General features: G+C 40.1%; 1 protein-coding gene across 1 annotated transcript in view; it reads left to right on the top strand.

Annotated features, from left to right (window-relative positions):
- adgrd2 (adhesion G protein-coupled receptor D2) overlaps window positions 1–22329 on the top strand; it is a 43431-nt gene that overhangs the window by 8970 nt on the left and 12132 nt on the right. Inside the window, exons 9-19 of the mRNA XM_023397529.2 lie at window positions 1243–1377; window positions 1743–1851; window positions 4383–4488; window positions 4584–4639; window positions 4844–4970; window positions 5087–5190; window positions 5427–5529; window positions 6345–6498; window positions 9968–10101; window positions 10886–11001; window positions 16016–16136. Coding sequence (XP_023253297.1) covers window positions 1243–1377; window positions 1743–1851; window positions 4383–4488; window positions 4584–4639; window positions 4844–4970; window positions 5087–5190; window positions 5427–5529; window positions 6345–6498; window positions 9968–10101; window positions 10886–11001; window positions 16016–16136 — 1265 coding nt within the window. The remainder of the gene's footprint in view (window positions 1–1242; window positions 1378–1742; window positions 1852–4382; window positions 4489–4583; window positions 4640–4843; window positions 4971–5086; window positions 5191–5426; window positions 5530–6344; window positions 6499–9967; window positions 10102–10885; window positions 11002–16015; window positions 16137–22329) is intronic.

Below are 22329 nucleotides of genomic sequence, written 5' to 3'. Positions count from 1 at the left end.
TAGCTTAGCACAAAGCCTACAAGTAGGGGGGAAACTACTAGCATAACTCTGTCTAAGCTTACATGTAAATTTCAATTTTTCCATTTTTTTTAAATTACCAGCAATTCCACTAATTAAACCCTCCCCTTAGTGGGCAATGTACCAGGATGTGTTGTATAGACTCCAGGTCTCCACAGTTTTTCACATTTGCCACCTCTGTGATTCCCCACTTGCATCAACTAATTTGGTAGTCCACATCGTCCCAGCCTTAGTCTTGTCAACTTGATCTCTGCTTGGTTACGAATGTTCACTTCGTTGCCAGGTTTAACTGATGGTTGGATGTTGTATACTTTTCTCCCTCTGTTGTCCTCATCCCACTCTTGCTGCCATTGATGATTCAGTCTCTGACTGATGACACTGCAACACTCCATCTTGCCAATTGGCACATGCCTGCCTAAATTTGCCCTATCACCCACCTCATCACCCTCAACATGTGCTGGCAACCCCCAAAACCACCTTCTTCACTCACCACAGTTCCCACAATAAATCAACTAATACTGTAGAGTATTGATATCCCTTCAGGCAACCCTCTACCCTAACAGCTGTAATGTATGTATATTATGGGGTACGTATATGCCTAATCCCACTCCTCTGCTTTCAGAATCTCTTGAGCCATGAGTATAAATATTCATAGAGTGATTCAGCCTTTTCCTAAGGCGTTCCTATTTCACCTTTCTGTATTAATTCTTTTATTGACAACTCTGCATCAGTCTCTGTCCACAGCCATTGAGGGACAGGTGGCCAGCATCCACAGGGCCCCACCTTTATACCACTAAATCCCAGTTCCTACTGCCACCCTTTTCAAACTCCCAGAACTCCACTAGCAGAGATTGATAGATAGTTCCAAAGCCTTTTAACTTTATCCAATAATTTACCACTAATTTTGCACATTGCAGCCTGACTTGTAATGCAAAACTGCTTTATTCAGTGTTTTTAACGGTTAGAATCATTGGGTCTATTTGGTGTCTTAAACCACTGACACTGAAGGAATCCAAACTGGGAGGAGCTTCCAGTAATGGTGATGAAGACAGCAACTCCCATGATCCCACCCTATTTCATGACGTCACCCAACGCCGTCTTTTGATATTGTTTTGATTGAGAGACTCCTAGAGGCGGAAGTTACACACGGTGTATTCAAGGAACTTTATGCAGAAAAATTGAACAGTAACTGAGTAAATCTCTTTGCTGCTGTTCCTTTTGAAGAAGTGGAGGTACAGCAGCACATGCTGCAGGAAGGATCCAGAGGACTGAGCTTCTGTGGGCCTGACACAGAGAAACACACCAACCTAGACTGTATTTCAGTCCCACATCAGAAGATACAGGATCTCCATAACAACGGTAGGAAAATGCTGCAAGACGCAATCATCTTCCTCCACTTACAGCAGACACTTATTCAGACTTATCTATCACAGTGCCGAGTGTTTGGAGAGAGAACACCATTTTATTAACCTAAGTCTTGCCAATGAATGCAGTTGACAATGTACCAACAACAGACATGTGAATGTAGCATGCATTCACCTACTTACACTCCCAAGGTCTCACAGTGAAGTGGAGATGGAGGCGCATTGTTGGGTTTTGCAACAACTATTCATCTTAAACAATGCATGATCCTAAATGAACTACATTTCCCTTGGTACTGTTTTGTTAAACTGTCTGGTGCAAGCTGAAGAAAGCTCCATCTATCTGTTGTGGTGAATGTTCAGGCTTCCAGAAGCTCACGTTGGTCAACACGTGGTATGGCTCTCTGCGGCCTCTTTTCAGTCCTGAGGAGAACATCACTATGGTTCCCACCGTCACAGACGGCAGCCAGAGGTAAATGGATGCTTTTTTTCATTCTCTGTGGTACTCTCACTTTTCACATTATGGGATATTTCTTAGATCAGATATTGCAGAATAGTCAGCGAATGACTCGTGGACTCGGGTGACTGACTGAATATTTCCATGTTGAAAAGTGGGTTAATCCACTAAAGTGATAATTATGCCTGCACACATTTACACATAGACAAAACATAAAGAAATGAAGAAAACATCTTCATGAATTTGATAACGTGCTGCAAACACACAAAACAACCAAATAGACAAACACTCTGATCTTCTCATCAGTATTGTGGACATCTGCTGTTAACCTAGCTTTAGCCTTTGGCTTATTCATTAGCCTGCCAATTCAAGGAAGTTTTAGCTAATTTTACAAAATGCAACTGACAAATCACTTCAAAACCACAAAGAGCATCTTTGCTGCATCCCAGCTGAGCTCATCACTTTTTTGTGTCCCCTGGAGAGAATTCATTGTCATCTGTTCAGTTATGTTGTCAAATTGATGAAGTTAAACTTCAGTGTGCCTGACTCTCTTGGCCACCACCAAATCTACCCCCACATTGTTGTTGTTGTCCAGGATCAGACAGCACATGTGACAGGACTAGGACTTTCTGAGAGTGCCAAAAGAAGATGCTGATGAGCTAGGATAAATGTCATGAAACTATTAATAGCTAGCTAATTTATTACTCCACCTGTTTGACAAGGCGATATGTCTGCTCCCACAGTGGCTCATGGTTTTTCCCCAGAATAATGCTAACTGTTTTAGTGGCTAAGCTACCTTCTCTCAAGAGGAAAATAAATTTGGCATTTAAAGTGTTGTTTTTTGTGGAATTTTAGCTTTATTGTAAGGTAATTGTATCACAAATATTCCGCAATATAATTGAATTGGGGAAAAAACACATTGGTGAATTACGCGAAAATAGGAATCACGCTGCCTCACTGTCATTGATTGAAAATGAAATGTAGGTCAAGCTTAAACAAGTGAATAATTCAACAACTAAATTTGTGGTTATTATGGCAGAGATTTCACAACCCTAATCTAAAAATCTAAAAAGACCCTTTTGGAAATAAATTGGATTTCAGTCATTAGTTGGAACCTTAACATAAAGCTACATGAAAGCTATGTAAGCTATAGTTAGCCTAGTCTAGCATTGTAGCACAAGCACTCTAAGGGCACATCATGTGAAAACATCCACCGAAATGAGAAAGTATACTATCAGTTATATCTTGTTGTATTGGTTTGCAGTCTTATGGACATAATGGGGTCGAACCTTTGGAATCTATTTTAGCTTTTAGAATAAGATATTAACCTACATAACACATCTGACTTCATATTATCTTAATTATTATCTTATATTGAGTAACGTGCTTTACGTGAGTTTGAAACTGCCTTTTTGCAAACATGTTAGCAAACATTCACATCTATCCACTTAAGCTAAAATATAAAATGTCATATGTAAGACTTAGAATTAGAATAGAAAATACCACGTGTGCTAAATTGAAACAAATCAAAGGATTGTTTTTAGGAAGATATTAAAAAAAACCTTCAGGTCAGGGCGGGGCGATAAAATGATAAAGATAATTATCGCAAAAATAGCTTTTCCTCGATAGAAATATAAAACGTGGTCGATACAACGTCGATAGAACTCCTTCATCCATGTTTCGACAGAAAATACAAACAGCCAATGATAATGACAATAGCATTGCGCCGAAGCAATCATGTGGCTGGTCACGTCAGGTTTGGTTGACGCACACAGGACAGAGCAGGAGAAGCAGCTGGTAATGTTTGGGCTACTGCAGCCGTTCCCGCCTGTGTGTCAGGAGCGGGAGAGAGATGAAAGAGAAAATGACGGCAGAAAATGTTAATAAAAACGAAATAAAAAAGAAGACACCACAACACATACAGCCAAGGCTCAAAAGACGAGGACATTGTTGAAAAGAAGGGTCAGAGGAATGAGGTAGTGTGGAGATACTTTGGCTAATTAAAGTCCGATAAGAAGCAGAGTAGCGTGCACTGCAAACTGTGTCAAAAGCATGTTCCCGCCAAGACAGTTAATACCACTAATCTTTTATATCATCTGAGGCAGTGCCATCCTTAGAGCACGCGCAATGCAAGACTTTACAGTCCCGGACGAAGCTTTTGATGGTCAGAGCTAAGATTTTAGTTTATAATATATACCTATTTTATTTATTTTAAATACAGTTGTATAATGTTCTTCAGCGTATTTGTCATGTTCAACTTCTGAGAGAAAAAAATTATATTTAAAACCAAAATGATCCTTATGATATCTTCACATCTCACTTAGGAGTAAAAATGAACCTTTAAGCTTGACAGAAATAGTGATTTGGTTTATATCGTGATATAATCGATATCGACCAGCCCTACTTCAGGTAATGCAACACTTACTTCTGTCATTGTGGTAAGAAAATGCCTTCTTAGTGTAAAGCATATTCTACATAGTCTTCATGTATGTCTGCAGCTCGCTCCTTGTGTCTCTTATAATAGAAATGAATGTGTATATAACCAGGTATCTGGGCACCGTCCTGGGCTCCTCAGTCATATCCTCCACCGCACTGGGAGATGACCAGCCAGTTAGCACGGCAGTTAGTTTCCAGCTCCAGCACAGAGTACAGGTTAGCTCTCTGAAATTCCTATTGTCATCTCCACCTTTTATTTCTTTATATAGATATTTAATGAATACTCATTATGTATTCTGTATTTACTGCAGAATCCCACCGGTGCTGTGTATGATCCAGTGTGTGCCTTCTGGGATTTTGATCTCACGTACGTACCAATGAGTATTTTTGAAAAAGCACAGCCGATGTGGAGGTCTCAGATTTCTCTGTAGCTAATGCAACAGTTATCTCACCTGCCTCAATGTAAAAATTTGATTAAATGCTGCAAAAGTTTTAGATAGGAAAATATTTTCATTCTTGGCGTTCCTGGTGTATGTAGATATGTAAGTATGCACTGTTTGTGTCTACCTAGTCCGGAGGCTGGTGGGTGGTGGAATACCAGAGGCTGTGAGGTGGTGTCCAAAGAATATGGATACACTGTGTGCCACTGCAACCACACCACCAATTTTGCATTGCTGCTGCAGGTTTACAAAGCCCAGGTAACATTCCTCTCTCAAATTATCACAGTGTGTTTTGTGTAGGCTTTCATCTACAGCATGTGCTGCTATTTACAGCTCACGCTGTGTGTGTGTGTGTGTGTGTGTGTGTGTGTCAGAGGAGCCCAGAGAACGAAAACGCTCTGCAGGTGCTGACGTTCATCGGCTGTGGAGTGTCTCTGTGTGGCCTCCTCTTCACCTTCATCCTCTTCATTGCTGTGGGGTGAGTCACAAACGTCACAGAGTGCACTCTGTAAAGCGCTGAGGGTGAAAAGCATTTCATAAAACTGCCAGATTCACTTCAATAAATGGGAAAAAAACCCAGAACATTGTGCTCTGTAGATATGTGAACAGCTCTGCATTTGTGAAACATTTTTGAAAAACTGTCAGATCCTCACTCAGATACTCGTGCTGTGTGCTTACATTCATTTATGCGTGTGTGTGTCTTTAATTGTGCAGTGTCCCTAAATCAGACCGGACCACAGTCCACAAGAACCTGATCGTTTCTCTGGGAACCGCTGAGCTGCTGTTGATGTGCAGTGATTGGGCATCTGTCAACGAGGTGAAATTTCACATACGACATATTTGTGCATTTCAAGTGTGTAAGTGCATAATTCACAAATTAATAATAATAATAATAATAATACATTTCTCTGAATGCAGAGGCCTTGCCAGACCACAGTCTAATTCAGCCTGGATCATGGCTGGAAGGTTATTATACAATACTCACACCTAGAGCCAGACTCTAGTGGTCATTAGAAGAATTGCAGCTATTGGTTTTTCTGTTTTGGCTTCATTTTTCAGTCTCGGAGGTTGATGTTTGCTTTCAACTTATTGCTTTGTTCTTACAATATTTTTTAAAAATTCAATACTAACATAAGAAAACAACCCCATCACTGTCATGGGGTTGGTTTTGCTTAGCTTGATAATGTCCTCCTAATTTGATTAGCTTAGTTAATAATAAATACTGCCGATCTTTAATATGTAAATAGGGTATGCAAATTTAAGCTCAACTTCTGCTGGACAGAAAGGAAAACTACTTCAAACACCGTATTGAAATTATCGACTGTAATTTTTGAATTCAAACTGTCAATCTGTTTGGGATTTTGAAAGAGAAAAGGACAAATGGTGTGTTGTGTAGGAACTTTTCAGTCAGCAAAAGAAGATCAATGAGAAAATAAGGCTTGGTGAGCCATTAACCAAATAGTTTTACTGAAGGTCCAAACCAATATTTTTTTCATGTATACACCATTACACCCCCACCACCAGCCTGGACTGTTGATACATAATTTTATCCACTGCACTGCTGCCACTAGATTGGCTGATTGGATGCTCGCAGGTACTCGCTAAGCTTATAAGATATTTCCAAACCTGCAGGCAGCATGCTTCATGGTGACGGCACTGCTCCACCTCTTCTTCATGGCATCCTTCTCCTGGATGCTGGTGGAGGGCCTGCTGCTCTGGAGCAAAGTCGTGTCCGTCAACATCAGTGAGGACCGCAGGATGAAGCTCTACTACGTCATCGGCTGGGGTAAACTGACTGATTTATGACCTGGTTAAACTGCATGAATCCTGAAGACGAGATAGATTCAACACTGACTGTCGCCTTGTCCAGCAGCAGAGGCGCATGTAAATGTTTGATTCTAAACCTACAGCTTCCTGTTATTCTTTTATTTCTATAGTGAAGACAAGATTTTTATTTTACATCATGGTTCGTACTTCATATCATCACACATCTGACACCCTGGTGTTTTTACCTCATGATAATGTGATAATTGATCTTGATATCAGCTTTAATTTGAAACATATTACAAATGGGACGGCTGTGGGTCAGAAGGTAGAGCGAGTCATCCACTAATTAGAAGGTAAGTAGTTCAGTCCCCAGCTCCTCCAGTCCGCTTGTCGAAGTGTCCTTGGGCAAGATACTGAACCTCACTTTGCCCCTGACTGCTGTTCCATCAGTGTGTGACTGTGATGTATGGATGTGTTAGTGAATAGGTGAATGTGGCAAGTATTGTAAAGTACTCTGAGTAAGGAAAGCGCTATATGGTATAAAAGTATATATATACCAAATTTGCTTTAATGCAAAACATTCAGGAAACAGTGTTTTCTTCTTGTATGTTTAATTTATAATTATCAAAATCAGATAAATCCTACTACATGTAACTTTAGTGGAGCTGTTGTGACTGGATTTATGCAGCTTAACAAACTGGGTTGTCACAATTTACACTGTGCATCTATTTGGTTGTTTTTTTTAACATCAGATACAGTTGGTGTGTCATTTAGATGAAAACAACAAATGTTCACCATTGCAATTTTCTTTCAGTCAAATCAGGATAAAGAGCAACAGTAAACATAGCAGAAAAGTTTTTAGTAGACTGTCAAAAAGAAAGGAGGAGAAAGTGTACCAGTGCTGAAGCAGTGTGGTTGAAGGACACATCAATAATCTCGCATTTACACTTAATGTGTGTTTAGCAAAAGATGATGACCTCAGTTGTAAATTATACTGAAAGTGGAAATGATTAGATAAGATTAGATAAAATTAGATTAGATTAATCCTGCCGTACAATTAACTTGTAACAAATAAAAACACAGTAAAGCTAAATATTTATTTCCACTGTGATTCCTTCTCAGAAATCAAACCATTAATAAAAGAAGACACTGTCACATGAAACACTGAGATTATTTCAGTCACATCACGTTAATTATTTACTATTTATCAGCAATGTAAAATCTGGTCTCATTGTTCAGAACTAACCTAACACACAGTTGATTTTATAAATTATTTATTTATTTACTCGAGTAGATATATCCACTAATATTTCTGATGTGACATTCACTGCATCCTCACCAGTTAATTAGTGTAATCCATGATCCACAATTTCGATAGAAACTGTGCTGATTCACATGCTGCAGCCAAATCTAAGTACAGAAATATTAAGATACTGTCACACGAAGGCCAGTTCTCTGCAAACACACAGCTGCCACCAACAACAACACAGTCAGACTGGGACAGAAGTTCAGCCTTGGATTTATCCACTGGGGCTGTTGTTACAGGAATGACACTGATGGAGCTGATAAAGACACTGACGGAGCCAGTAAAGACACTGACACAGCCATTAAAGACACCGATGCAGCCGGTAAAGACACCGATGTAGCTGAGAAAGACACTGACGGAGCTGGTAAAGACACTGACGGAGCCGGATAAGACACTTACGAAGCAGATAAAGACATTGATGCAGCCGGTAAAGACACTGACAGAGCCAGTAAAGATACTAATCTAGCTAGACACTGACAGAGCTGTTAAAGACACTGATGGAGCCAGTAAAGACACTTATGGAGCTAGACACAGATGGAGCTGTTAAAGACAATGACTGAGCCAGTAAAGACACTAATGGAGCTAGACACTGACAGAGCCAGTAAAGATACTAATCTAGCTAGACACTGACAGAGCTGTTAAAGACACTGATGGAGCCAGTAAAGACACTTATGGAGCTAGACACAGATGGAGCTGTTAAAGACAATGACTGAGCCAGTAAAGACACTAATGGAGCTAGTAAAGACAATGACAGAGCCAATAAAAACATTAAAGATGTTTTGACGGTTCACCAGCTGACCAGTAGTCCCAATGTCCAATCCAAATGTGCTCTGGTTTCATTTCTGTCTTTGTCTGAGGCCTTTTTTAGAGGAAAATGTTTCTTCTTCAGTGGAGGAAATTCTGGAACTTCACTTTCACTTTTCGTGCTGCATGCTGCACTAACCTGTGGGTGGAGCTGATGTGTTTTTAAACGTTGGGAGGACCAGCGGTTAAACAGGAAGGACTGGCACGTACTAACATGCAGTTGTACACACAACTATAACGTTGAATTCTGGCGCCAACAGGCTTTTCATTTCCAACCAAAATTTAACATCTTTCTAACATTAGAGTCCAAAGTCTTCCTGACATTATTTTGACAGTTGGTGCCTGCTGGGTTATAATATGGTTATGATATTGTCAGTTAAGATAACACAGTTGGATGTTAATTTCTAGGGTGTAAAGGGTTTTTTCATGACTTCATGTCAAAGTTGCAGTGGTGATATGTTGGTGTTAGTGTTCACAATGATCAGTGAAGTCCAGGCTGAACAGCAGAGAGGCAGAGAAACAAATATAAATATAAAGAAATTGAAACCACACTTGATAACTTGTAGTCAAATGTTTTCAACTCGTCTTCCATGCAATCATGTTGACTTTCAACAATGTTTTTGGCAAAAATTTGTCTTATTGTTCCAACAAAGACCACATTTCCCATAAACCTCTTTGTTCCTCCACTTACTTAAGGTGATTTTGTTCCTTTTTTCCTGTCCTCAGGATGTTAAAGCTGGTCTGTTATCTGTCTGTGCTCTTGTTCAAAGCATCTTAACTTCTGTCCAGATGTATTTAAAACATTATAAACCTGACAGAATGATGCTATTAAAATTAGACTTGCAGACACCATGAAACAAACTGAATCCACTCCCCAGAGGATGAACATTTCCATTTTGAAAATTCTTGTTCTGTCTTCTAATGCCCGCAGGGCAGATTGTGCATGTTTACCCTCTTGTAATGAACGTCCAATCCTCTTGGGGCCGCTAGTGGAGCTTTACACTCTTAGACTTGCTTGTAGTTATTGCCAGTATATTATAGCTGTTATAATGATGATTTATTCATGATAACATTATGTGAAGTGATGTTATTCTATACTGCAACCTTAACCCAGTTAAAGCCTCCTGCAGCTGCTACTGTTCATGTTCCCAAATCCATGTATGAGTGTGTGTCACACAATGAGATGAGAACAGAATGTGAATCCACAGCACAGACACTCAGGTGTTCTCTCAGCTCTCTGTGCTCAATGTTCCCGTTCAGACTAAATAGACCAAGAGAACACAACAGACTAAATACTGTGTTTCATACAGTCACCGCTCCATGAATATCCTTAAACATCCCACCACAGTTCATCTTCTGGTTCTGGATTGTTTTTCAGGACTTCCTGTTCTGATAGTCGGTGTGACACTGGCAATATCAGTGGACGAGTACAAGGCAGAGGATCACTGCTGGCTCAACGTGAAGACCGACACCATCTGGGCCTTTGTGGGACCTGTTGTATTTGTGTTGGCGGTATGTAATCTGTGTGTGTGCGTGTGCGTGTGTGTGTGTGTGTGTGTGTGTGTGTGTGTGTGTGTGTGTGTGTGTGTGTGTGTGTGTGTGTGTGATGACTTACTATAATCTTTTAAATTAGTTTATTTTCAAACATTTAAAGGAGGTCAAGGCAAAAGAAGGGACAATAATAACCATAATTTGATAACATTCATTTTATACAGTGACAGTTTGAACTCTGTTAAAAGCCCAAAGCATTCTTTAACCATGTTTAGATTAGCATGGTCTCCTTTGTGTTTGAATCCAGCACCAACAGCTGCACCTGCACGAGCACTGACAGTGTTTTGATCCACCACTGGCTGTGGCAGTGAACTAGCCAAAGGCAGAGAAGAAGAAGAAAGAAAATCTAACAATGACTTTACAAATGTTTTATCATGAAGGAAACTCTTAACATTTTAGTAACACCACAAAGAAACGCAGTGGACTTCAGTAGGAGGAATAAATGAGGGGCATGATTCCAGACTTGCCCCAAAATCAAAATCACAAAATCAGAGGAGCAAGCTTCTAGATGAAGATGAGCTTTTGCATTTCCCTTTTATATTTTATTTTCTCCTGCCTCGGAGAGAGAGGCAGGGAGCAACTAAAAAAAGAAGTAACGTACGTCAGTGAACACTGATTTCCTGCAGCCTGAGCAGGAGGCTAAACTTTCCCTCCTCTACATGTGAGCTGGAAGCTAAGTGGATCTGCAGCGGCACGTCTCGTGTTTGCTGGAGGCCATGTTGATGCTGTTGTCCTCTGCCTGCAGGTCAATGCAGTTGTGCTGTGTCGGGTTGTCATGGTGACTGTTTCCAGTGCTCGTCGCCGTGCTAAGATGCTCAGTCCAAGCTCAGCATCAAAGATGCAGACCTTTGACCTCACCTGGTGAGATACAATGGCTTCTCTGCCTCTCTCTCTCTCTCTCTCTCTCTCTCTCTCTCTCCTCCTGCTTTTCATGCTCGTTCTTTCATGAGCCTTTTTCTCTTGTGAGCCCACGCTCTCTCTCTCTCTCTCTCCCTCTCCCTCGCTCCCTCTCTCTCTCTCACACATACATACACACTTGTTGATTCTGTCTTGGTCGAGCCAGCAATAGTCAATACAGACTGTGTGAGAGAATGGGAGTTTAGCTCCGGTCCTGCTGTGGGAGTTGTAAGGGCTTATCAGCTTAACACCTGGTCCCGGCAGAACTGTGTGTGTGTTTGTGTGTGTGTGTGTGTGTTTATGTTTGTGTGAGTGTACAGCACATACAGTAAATTCTGATATTTAAAATGAGTTGTAGGATCCATCCAGCAGTGTTCAGTTTACAACAGTAAAGTTCAAGTCCTCACTTTAAAGGTTTTGACTGGCTGAGGGGCTCGTTCTTAGTTCTGTTATTTTCTTAATCAATTATTTCACCACATATTACAGAAATATTGCTGTTTGTATGATAAAGGATAAAGCTGTCGACAGATTCTGAGAGAAGAACCAACAAACTGTTGGTCCCTCTCAGTGTTTTTTATCTGTGGCTTTCAGTCTCAAACCATTTTGTTTCTGCTGAACTCTCATCTTTAGAAGAGCTTTAGTTATTTCTTGGATGCACTACTCTCTCTTATTTGCATGATCCAGATCTAGACCAAAATACAGTTTAATCCTCCAAAAACAATTTTGACCACAATCCAAAAGCTGTTGGTCTTGTACCAAACAATCATGTTCCTTTTGGTCTGGAGAATATGATTTGCAGGTTGGGGCGTCTCTGTAGCACCACAACACTGATGGTGCTAACAATACCCAACAATGTGACACTTTTTACCTTTGTCAAAAAAAACTCCAGCCCCTCTGATTTTGATCGCACTTGCCCATATTGATATTTCGATTATATTTCGCTTAATTTTCAGCCCAGTCCCATATGCAATATTTTTTTAATTTTTAGTATATTTAGTACTTTTTATGGAAAATCGATATTATTAATAAAATCCATCTTATGAAAATATTATTTTCAGGTTATCCATCCATCTCATCCTAGTGGACACAATCACTCGGTAACTCCTTGACAGAACTTCTTCAAATTTGGCACAAACATTTTACTTGGACTCAAGGATGAACTGATTAGATTTTGGTGGTCAAGGTGCAAAGGTCAAGGTCAGTATGACCTCATAACACACTTTTCAGCCATTACTCAAGACTTCACAGCAATTATGACACAATTTCACACAAATGTTTAATATTTTATATGACTGGATAAACAGTGATGTAACCCGAAATTTGTTTGAGTAGTGGATGAAACAACCATGAAGAGGTGATTCTAGTTCATAATATGTTTTTATTTCGTTTTTTTTATTAAAAAAAAGTTACATTATAAAAAAACACCTGAAACATAAAATACAACAATATAATTAAATTATAAACAACACCCCCTACCGCAAAAAAAACCTACCACAACATGACCCAGATCGCTCTTGTCATCATTCAGCCGTCTGCTGATCACTGCAGTGAGCAAGACTGTTGTCAGAAGTTTAAAAAGTATTGCAGCAGGTTAAAAAAAAAACCTCCACCTCCACCTGGTTATTTCCTCCGGCAACCAGCTGAGTATCAGGAAACATGGTCACAGTCTCTCCTTCCTAAATTACAGTGTTGAAGAATGACCAGAAGTGTTTTTGCAGAACATTATGATGAACATTATGAAGTTGACCTTTGACCTTTTTGATATAAAACGTCATCACTTGATTTTATCTTCACGGACATTTGAGTTAAGCTGTGTCATTATTAGTGGAGGAATTCATGTCTAAAAACGTGTTTAGTGAGGTCACAGTGATGATGTTCCCTCAGGGCGTTACTGATATTTTCACAAGAATGTGAGGTCGCCGTGATCTTGACCTTTGACCACCAAAATTAAATCAGTTCATCTTTGAGTCCTAGTGAGACAAACACAAACTTCATGACCACTGTTCATCTAGCTGACTGTGGATGAATCAACAGACAATGCACCATTGGTTCATTCTGTTGGATTTTATGATCAAGAAAAACAATAGCTTTGGGACTAAGAGACTGCTCAGCTGTTTGAGGGCAGCATCAAATGATGCACACATTCCCGAGGTCAGCTTTTCATGAGTCACAACTCCACAAAAACGTCACGTGGCTCAGCAAAAGAAGAGCTCTGGAGTATTTTGGGACATTTGCACTGAGCTTCAAACCGTCAAGCAAGACAAACTGTTTGTGGATTTCCTCAAAAAAGAGAAGAACAAAGCTGTTTCATTTCTGACAGACATATTGTTCAACCTTAATGACCTGTTGAGAGGCTGATTGAAAATTTCCACACAGTTGTAGGTTGTTCTGCACACTGAAAACCAATTTCTTGTCATTGGACGCAGAAACAATCTGCACATAGGTCAGTAAAGTTTCCAGGTCTATGATCATGTGTCAGTGTTGTGGTTTCCTGCCAGGAGCTCAACATTGACTTTTATCTAGTTTTAAGTCATATACACTTTTTACACCTTGGTGGTTTTCAAAACTGACACTGAATCCTAATGCTAGGAACACAGTGTCTGTGTGGTGTGAGCATGGCGGCTGACATTACAGACCTGCTGCGGAGTGTGTGTTCACATGGATCGCAGCTCTGTCTCTCTACACAGAGTTTGCAGGAGTTTCTTTTCATTATAAATTAATCAATTTATTTTTGACAGAAAATGTCCCCAAAATGCATCTTTGTCCACATGCAGCTGATGAAATGGTTGAAAAATATATTTATATTTTTTCATGTCTTTCATATTCAGATTCAGTCTAGACATAGAAACTATAGCGTAGGTGTCAGTTAAGTGATGTTGCTTGTATGATGTCACGAGGCATCCTCAGGTATTTTCTCTGTCTGTTTTTACTGTAGGATGCGTCACGCGTGAAAAACAGGCGAGAAGCCAAATCTCTAGATCACGCAGCCAGTGTGTTGCTCTAACCCGTAAACGTGTGCACTGAAACCCGAAAGTGAAAACCACAACGCTTTGCAGGCGCTACGCACACACGACACATCCAGTGTGTTCCTGGCTTAAGACTTACAGTAGTGGGGACTACTTTCAGTAGTGGACTGATCAAGGAACATGTTGCCCAGTGACACAGTGCATCTCACTTTAATGGTCTTTGGGAACAAAGGAGCTCTGTGGCTCAGAGGAATAAGACATATCAGGCTTTGGATACACACACCTACACGCACACACACAATACTTGTTAGTAGAAAACATTCATTGTTTGATTTTTTGTTAATTAGAAAATATAGAATATCACAGTCTCGTTCCTTTGAACACAGCTAGCTTGTTTCCTGTTGCAGCTGCTGTGCCCCAGCTTTACATTCATATGACAGCCAGTCAGAGAGTGAGCAGCAAACATAATTTCCCCTTTCAATGTGTCAGGCCTGTTTACGTTGCTATGGTTACAGGATGATAGTACACACACATTTCTAGTAATTCTGCTACAGTATACCTTTATGCAAGCTTGTCCGATTTCTAGGATGATGATTTCTGGTAAAACATATGAATATGCACTGACGTTATTCAACAAACGGCCGGAGAGCACATTCCCCTTAACGGAGCACAGACCTTTGCTGTGAGCTTTTCTTTGGAACTACTTTCTATTGAATAAAGAGTCCCGATGCAAACCATGGACGATGAGGTCAGTGGAGCATCCAGAGCAGTGGGAACAATTACTCTGGGAGGAGATGCTGAAGTACAAATGAAAGCCCATTCACTCTCATTGTATTTTGGTGGGGAGCAGAAATCTCAAAAACCTGGACAAATAAATACAAAACCATCTTTAACAAGAAACCTCAGGAAGCAAGTAAGAAATTTAGATTAACCATCCCATTAGTGCACTGACTGACTTCCTGTGATTAGCTGATTCATCCTGATGAAGCCTGCGCCGCATAAAGTCATCTACACCTCCCTCACGTTGTACTCGGTATCAATTGTGAGGATTACAGGTAAATGGATTAGAAGACATGTCTGTATTAGGGACATTTTTCTGTTGGTGCTAATGCGCACTTTCAAAGGTTAATACACAGGTCAGTACACTAGAAATGGTAGGTGCTACTAATATATCTTATGGCTGAGGAGAGGCGAGGGTCTCTTTTCATATTCAGGTAAAAAGTCCTTCAACCCAACATGCAGCAGCTCTCTTCCATCCAGAATTTCTTTTCACACATTTTGTCTTAGTCTGATGAAAATTCCACAACGCCATTCCCCCTCTCACCACGTCTCTTCATTCCCTCACAAACAGTCTGAAAGTAGATGTCTGTGCCAGCTCAAGAGTGTTATGTGAATTCAGGAGATTAGAGGGAAAACGACTTTCAAAAATAAAAGGGAAGAGCCTTCTCTTCCCTTTTATTTTGAGTGCTGGCTTTGTCCTTGCAGACACAGTGCAGTCTGAAAACTCAATCTCTCTACCCAGGTGCAGCAGTGTGACAACAATGGTGGTTTGAACAAAGGCAACCTTTTCTGCCTTGCCCCATGAAATGGTTATTGGCCGTATAAGCACCAGGATCATTGAAAGGATGATTGCAAAGGAACAGGAGTATGACTGTGGTAGGCGTAAAATCTATAGCTGTGCAGAGATGTTTGATGTGGATTCAAGGAGGAAATATTTGAGAAGAAAATGTCATCAAAATACCTTGAAACTCCACTTTGCTGGGTCCTTCTGTCTGCCTATACTCCTGTGTAGTACTCGGGAATCAAATGGTGCCACAGAACTATGTGGAGTTTTTTTTCACTGGTCACTGGACATCTTTCTCATGCCGCTGTATTTCAGAATATGTCTTCAATTCATGCAAAGACGTATGTGCATTCATGATACATGTATGTGTGTGTGTGTGTGTGTGTGTGTGTGTGTGTGTGTGTGTGTGTGTGTGTGTGTGTGTGCGTGCGTGCGTGCGTGCGTGCAGGGCCGTGACCCGTCCGGTCCTCATCCTGCTGCCGGTGCTGGGTCTGACCTGGCTATGTGGAGTCCTGGTCCATCTGTCTGTCGTGGTCGCCTATGTCTTCATTGCTCTCAATGCCTTCCAGGTAAATAAACAACCTCATTTTCATTTTCAAATTTAATACTTTCCTTTCTGTTTTTTTCTGTTTACGGTTTAACACATGCACAGTGATTGTTGTTCTGATCAGTATCTTGAGTAAATGGCAAATGTTAAAGCAGATATAATCCATTTTCGATCAAACTCACATTTCGGTACTGACTTCAGTTTCGAATTCACGGTTTGGTCTGTTTTCAGTACAGTGAAAAAAAAAGACATGAAAAACGTTACATTTCTTTATGAATTTTGAATTTTACTTGTAAACATAAACGTGTAATTGTAAACTTGTAAACTTGTAATCCAGTGGCAAACTTTCCGTAATTTCAGGATTTAAGGATGACTTGTTTCTTGAACAAGAAATGCACATAAAGGCACATTTCTTAAAACATACCTAATTCATTGAGGTATTAAGGGTTTGGCTACAATCTACTTACACGACTTAAAGTGCTTCAGAAGGTTAAATAAGTAATAATAACAACTAAATGATATAGATATAGAAAAGTATTGATACAGTTACTCTTTTCTCGAGTTTATTTTTTTTTATTCTGGAAGATTAATGTATCCACATCGTCTGCAGAAAAGGCAGATTTTTTTTTCACCTTTATTCTGATAGAGAGAAGGGATGATATGCAGCAGAAGGCCACAGATTCCGACCTGTGGCCGCTGCAGTTAGGACTAAACCTTTATGATATGCACTCTACCAGGTGAGCCACCGGGGCACAATAAGAGGACATATATGTATATATATATATATATATATATATGTATGTTTGTATGTATGTATTTATATATAGATACATATGTTTGTGTGTGTGTGTGTGTGTGTATATACATATATGTATGTATATGTGTATCCATCGATGAGCCATAACATTATGGCCACTGACAGGTGAAGTGAATGACACTGATTATCTCGTTACAATGGCACCTGCCAGTGGTGGGATATATTAGGCAGCAAGTGAACATTCAGTCCTGAAGTTGATGTTGGAATGGGTAAGTGTAAGAATCTGAGCGACTTTGACAAGAGCCAAATTGTGATGTCTAGACAACTGAGTCAGAGCATCTCCAGAGCTGCAGGTCTTGTTGGATGTTCCCGGTCTGCAGTGGTTAGTACCGACCAAAAGTGGACAACCGGAAAGATAAGGGAGGACATGTGGTGAACCGGTGACAGGGTCGTGGGCGCCCAAGGCTCATTGATATGCGTGGGGAGTGAAGGATAGTCCGTGTTGTCCGAGCCCACAGAAGAGCTACTGTAGCACAAACTGATGAAAAGGTTAATGTTGTTTCTGATAGAAAGGTGTCACAACACACAGTGCATGGCAGCTTGATATAAGTTCAATAAGTTCACAACATAAACTTTAACAGGTGATATGTCAGTGCTGTTGTTGACCTTGTCTCTGCTGCCCCCAAGTGACTGAAACAAAACAACACTGTAGGTTTAAATATAGCATAAGAAAGGAAGTTCTACATGATGATTTATTCATAGTCAAATATTAAAGGGATAGTCAGGCTGACATGGGGTTGTGTGAAGTAGTCATGCATAGTCAGACATGTAGAATATATTCAGCGGTATCTTCCCGCCAAAGCAGCATTTTGCTTTGGCACTACATTTCTTTCTTCTTTTTTTTCTTGAGGTTTTATTGGGGCATTTTTTTGCCTTAAATCCGGTAGTTGCAGTGAGAGAGAGACAGGAAAGTTAGGATGAGAGAGGGGGGATGACATGCAGCAAAGGAACCCAGGCCGCTGCGGTTAGGACTAAGCCTTCGTGGTACACGCTCTACCAGGTGAGCCACCAGGGCACCCCCGCACTACATTTCCTACGCACCTACATTGTGTTACGCCACAGCCACAGGTCAGCTAAATGAATCAGAAAGCGGCGTAATATCCAGCGCTCCGTAGGTGCGCCCTGGAAAACAGCATGAAAAGCACATGGAAAATGAGAGAAAAAGTCAAATGTACTAAGGGCGAAGTTATGTTCAGGATCATGTCAACGTTTAGATGGTAGCTAGTTTATGGACTACACTATTTTGAACAGGCTGTTTTCACATCATCTGCTGCCAGTTGGATAACTGGATGACTAACTGTGGTAGTTTGTATCAGGTTTATGGATAAACGTGTTTTAAACTGTTGAATAATGGGTTAGTATTTTGGTTTATTTGCTTGCTAGATTCTTTAGCTTGTAACTAAAGGTTTAACCCTGTAAAACCCAGACATAGAAAAAAAAGCAGAACATTTTTTCACCTTCCAGATGTTGATGTAGGAGGCCTCTGATGCAGAAATGAAAGGGTATCGAATTTGTTAAATTATAGTCCGTTTTTAGGACAACATTGGGCCTAAGTGGAGAAAAATTTCTGTATTTGTACTCACATTATCAGAACATATATACAGATGAAATTAAGGCTTCATTTGCAAATCTTCCTTTATCTATTTACAAAACAAAATTTTGTCATAGTTCACAGAGTGTAGAGTCACAGTTTATAGATGATCTCTCTGGTGGCATTCTGAAATGGAAAAAATGAAAAATAATGAGATACATATACAAGATACATATGAGTATTATTTGTAGTAGATAACCTGAAAGAATAAATCTCCACTCTGAACTCAACTCTGTCTGGCCTATCATGCCCTCTATTATCATACCAAAATGGATACATGCATGTGGTTCAGGTTTCAAATGTGTGTTGGTTCATTGCTAGGGAAAATTGTAGAATACTATTTTTATATACATACATACATATATATTGGTGTTCAGGCAATTTGAACAAGCACCTTTGTTAATATTCTCAGTTCACTTCAACTCTTTTATAACGTTTATTTATTTTTCTTTTTTAATTTTGATGAATATTAGGACTAAGGTAATGATTCACAATAAAAGCCAAAGGTTTAAGGTCTCTGATGGTTTTATTTCATGTCTCTATCTGTTTCAGAGGCTGAGAAATAAAGGTTTTAGTGACGGTGTTGAATCAGGTCAATCTTTACCTCTAGCTAGCAGTGATACTAGCTCCTCCCCCTCTTCCCCCTCCACCAACAAGTGTCACCTTGACCTTGACTAGCAGTTTAGCATCTTAGCAGATTGAAGTCTGAATCTTCCAAGTCGTTGTCATGTCATGTAACTGCTGTCAACTGCACTCAGGTCATCAGCCATCATCCAAAACATAACTGGTACAAATAAAGTTAAAATGTCCTGTGACATGTTTATAATCAGAACTCAGAGGTGGTGTAATACAGCGTGAGTGGTTTGGGCTTAATAGTTAGATGATACAGTCCTGCCGCCTTTCTTGGTTAAATGTCTGGGCTGAAGCACGATTCTCTGTACATCAGCCTGCGTATGTATTCCAGTGGACGGAGTGGTGAGAAACTCCCACTGGTGTGGGTGGAGGTGAATCTGAAGGGGGAGGCTTTCATTTCCCATGAAGCTGCTGTGTAGCAGGTGAAACAATGTGCCCCCCAGAACAACAGTGACCAAGGGCAGAAGTAACGAATTACATTTACTCTCGTCACTATAACAATGTCGTTTTTGTGTGTGTGGTGTACTTTTTGGAGTTTTTTTAAAAATCTGTAACTTTAGTCTTACTACTACTTCTAGTACATTTAAATTTAAAATCACTATTGAGTAAAAACAAAAGTCACATGATGAAGTTCCGGTTGACAAATGAAAAGAGTGAAATCAGATGATCAATGATTGGATGCACTGCCCGGCGACCATGGCAAGTGTCCTAAATCAAACACACCTGCCATGTTGCCTGACCAACAGGTGCATGCTGGGTGTTGCTAACGCTAAATGCTAAAATACTGAGGAGTGTAGTGAGACGGAGGCTGAGTGGACTAATTATGGAGGACGCTGCGGTGCAGACAGAAGTTCAGACAGGTGTTTGAAACACTGTACAGCATCAACTACCGTGTTGCCTAGCAACATAGCGTTTCATCTGTGTTTGTCAGTTCAGCCGCTGTGGAGTATATGTAGTTTATACATATCCACCTTTACTGCTGCTTTATTCTGCTGTGAATTCCATAAGAAGCAGCATTACATTCTCACTCAAGTACATTTCAACTGACATGTTCCTGTATCTGAGTACATTTTCATACAAGTACTTTTACTTGTACTTGAGTACAATCTTCCAGTTTACATGCCTGTGTCCACCTGGACTGCAGTTCCCACTCCTGGACATCTGTCAGGGCAGCCACTTGTTTGAGATACGTTAAGGAAGAAGTCTGAAGTAAGAGTTAATTTCCTCACATATCAAACAAACAACATCCAGTGCTATAATGCTTTCATCAGTATTGTAGTGCCAGTTAGAAGCTGTGTGCAGAACATGGATAGTTACAGTAATCCAGAGGAGATGAAACAAGGACATGCAGGTCAGGTTGGGGTCAGTGACAGATAGAAATGCTTTAATTTTAGAGAAACAAGACTGAAAAACCTTGTGTGCTTGGCTGTCAAAGTTCAGATGTTAGTCAAAAATTAATCTTAAATTCACATCAGGAGCAAATGAACTCATAAATGAACTCATAAACTATTGCAGCAACAGCAGACTGGAAGTAATACAGAGACCTGTGTGTAATGTTTTTATCTGCTCATCTGCAGTTTGTGCTGTGTAACTGCGGCTGGGTATTCATGCACCTTCGTGTGTGTGTGTGTGTGTTCTTTGAACGACAGGTCATACCACATCGACCTCCAGCATTCCTCCCCTGATAACACAAAGTGCTCACTTCCTCTCTCTCTCTCTCTCTCCCCTTGCTGCCCACTTTTCCATACACTGGCTCTGTTATTCTTATATCTTCCACCCGTTCTGTACATCCTTCTCTCTCTCTCTCTCTCTCTCTCTCTCTCTCTCTCTCTCTCTCTCTCTCGCTCGCTCTCAGCCCACCTCTCTCCTATGCTCCTCTGCAGTCTTTAATTAATCAGAATGAGCTAGCCCCTGGGTGACCCCCAGAGAGCTGCTAGTTAATTTGGATTTACTGCTGGTGTCCGGCTGAGGGCAGATAACACTACAGTAGGAGTTCTTCCTCATGGAGGTAGAAGGATGACGCTGGGCCAGACCGTTTTCTTCTTAATACCAAAAAAACCCTTTTGTTTTACTGGGCTGCTTTAACAGTCTGAGCACCTTCCAAGGAGAGAACGTTGGCAAGTAGACCGAGGCCTCAGTGTCTGATATTACCTGTCTCCAAATCTTCCACCTGTGCTTCTGTCTGACACACCTCAGTATCAGCCAGTAGCAGGTGGTGATGATCAACCTTGGTGAGGCTGCATACAGTCAGCCAGACCTCCAACCTGAACAACCACACAGGTTGTTTGGTACCACTTCACAATAAGATTACCTTTATAAAGGATTTATGAGTGGTTTATAACTAGTTTATAAATTAGCTTGTTAACACTAATGCTGTTATAACACATTAGATAAAAAGGGCAGCAGTGACTTAGAGCCCTAATAAGCCTCATATCTCATGAGTTACTGAGCTCTCTTAGTTTTCTTCATCATCAGCATTTGTACCTGCTGCTTCATCACATGTTTAAGTTGCGAGTAATTAACTAGCGTCAGCATGTGATTGGTCAGAAAAGTTTTATGTGGCATGAAACGTTAAAGAGTAGTAAGCATTAACTTGCCAAATAGTGAGACTGCATCAAAGTATGAAAACTGTGTTATAACGTGTAAATAATTGTTCATTTATGATTTATAAAGTTAATCAGTTTAAACACTGAATTGATAACCTAATTATAAACCATTTATAAATCCTCTATAAGGATAGTCTTGTTGTAAAGTGGTACTGGCCATTTTCGACCCATAGCGGTCTGCTAAGGGTCGAATCAGAGGGTTGAAGAAAACGACCTGTGTGATTGTTCAAGTTGGAGACTGGTTGTGATTTAAAGTCAATAATCAGATTGTGATCATATTATTATATTATTGTTTGTGGATGATGTAGTTTAAGTTGCTAAACATGAAAAAGATCTGCAGACTGTTGAACATACACAAATATGATAGATACATAGATAGATAGATAGATAGATAGATAGATAGATAGATAGATAGATAGATAGATAGATAGATAGATAGATAGATAGATAGATAGATAGATAGATAGATACTTTATTTATAACCTAGGGGAAATTCATTAGCTCATTGTTGATAATAATAATAATAATAATAACAGTTGATAATAAATAAACAATAATAATTAGATTA

The sequence above is a fragment of the Seriola lalandi genome, unplaced genomic scaffold (genome assembly GCF_002814215.2).
Source record: "Seriola lalandi dorsalis isolate HSWRI2012SDOR001 ecotype SW California unplaced genomic scaffold, Sedor1 jcf7180002054883, whole genome shotgun sequence".
Classification (NCBI taxonomy): Eukaryota; Metazoa; Chordata; class Actinopteri; order Carangiformes; family Carangidae; genus Seriola; species Seriola lalandi.
The sequence above is the reverse complement of the archived record's forward strand: the minus strand, read 5'-3'. Positions and strand labels throughout refer to the sequence as shown.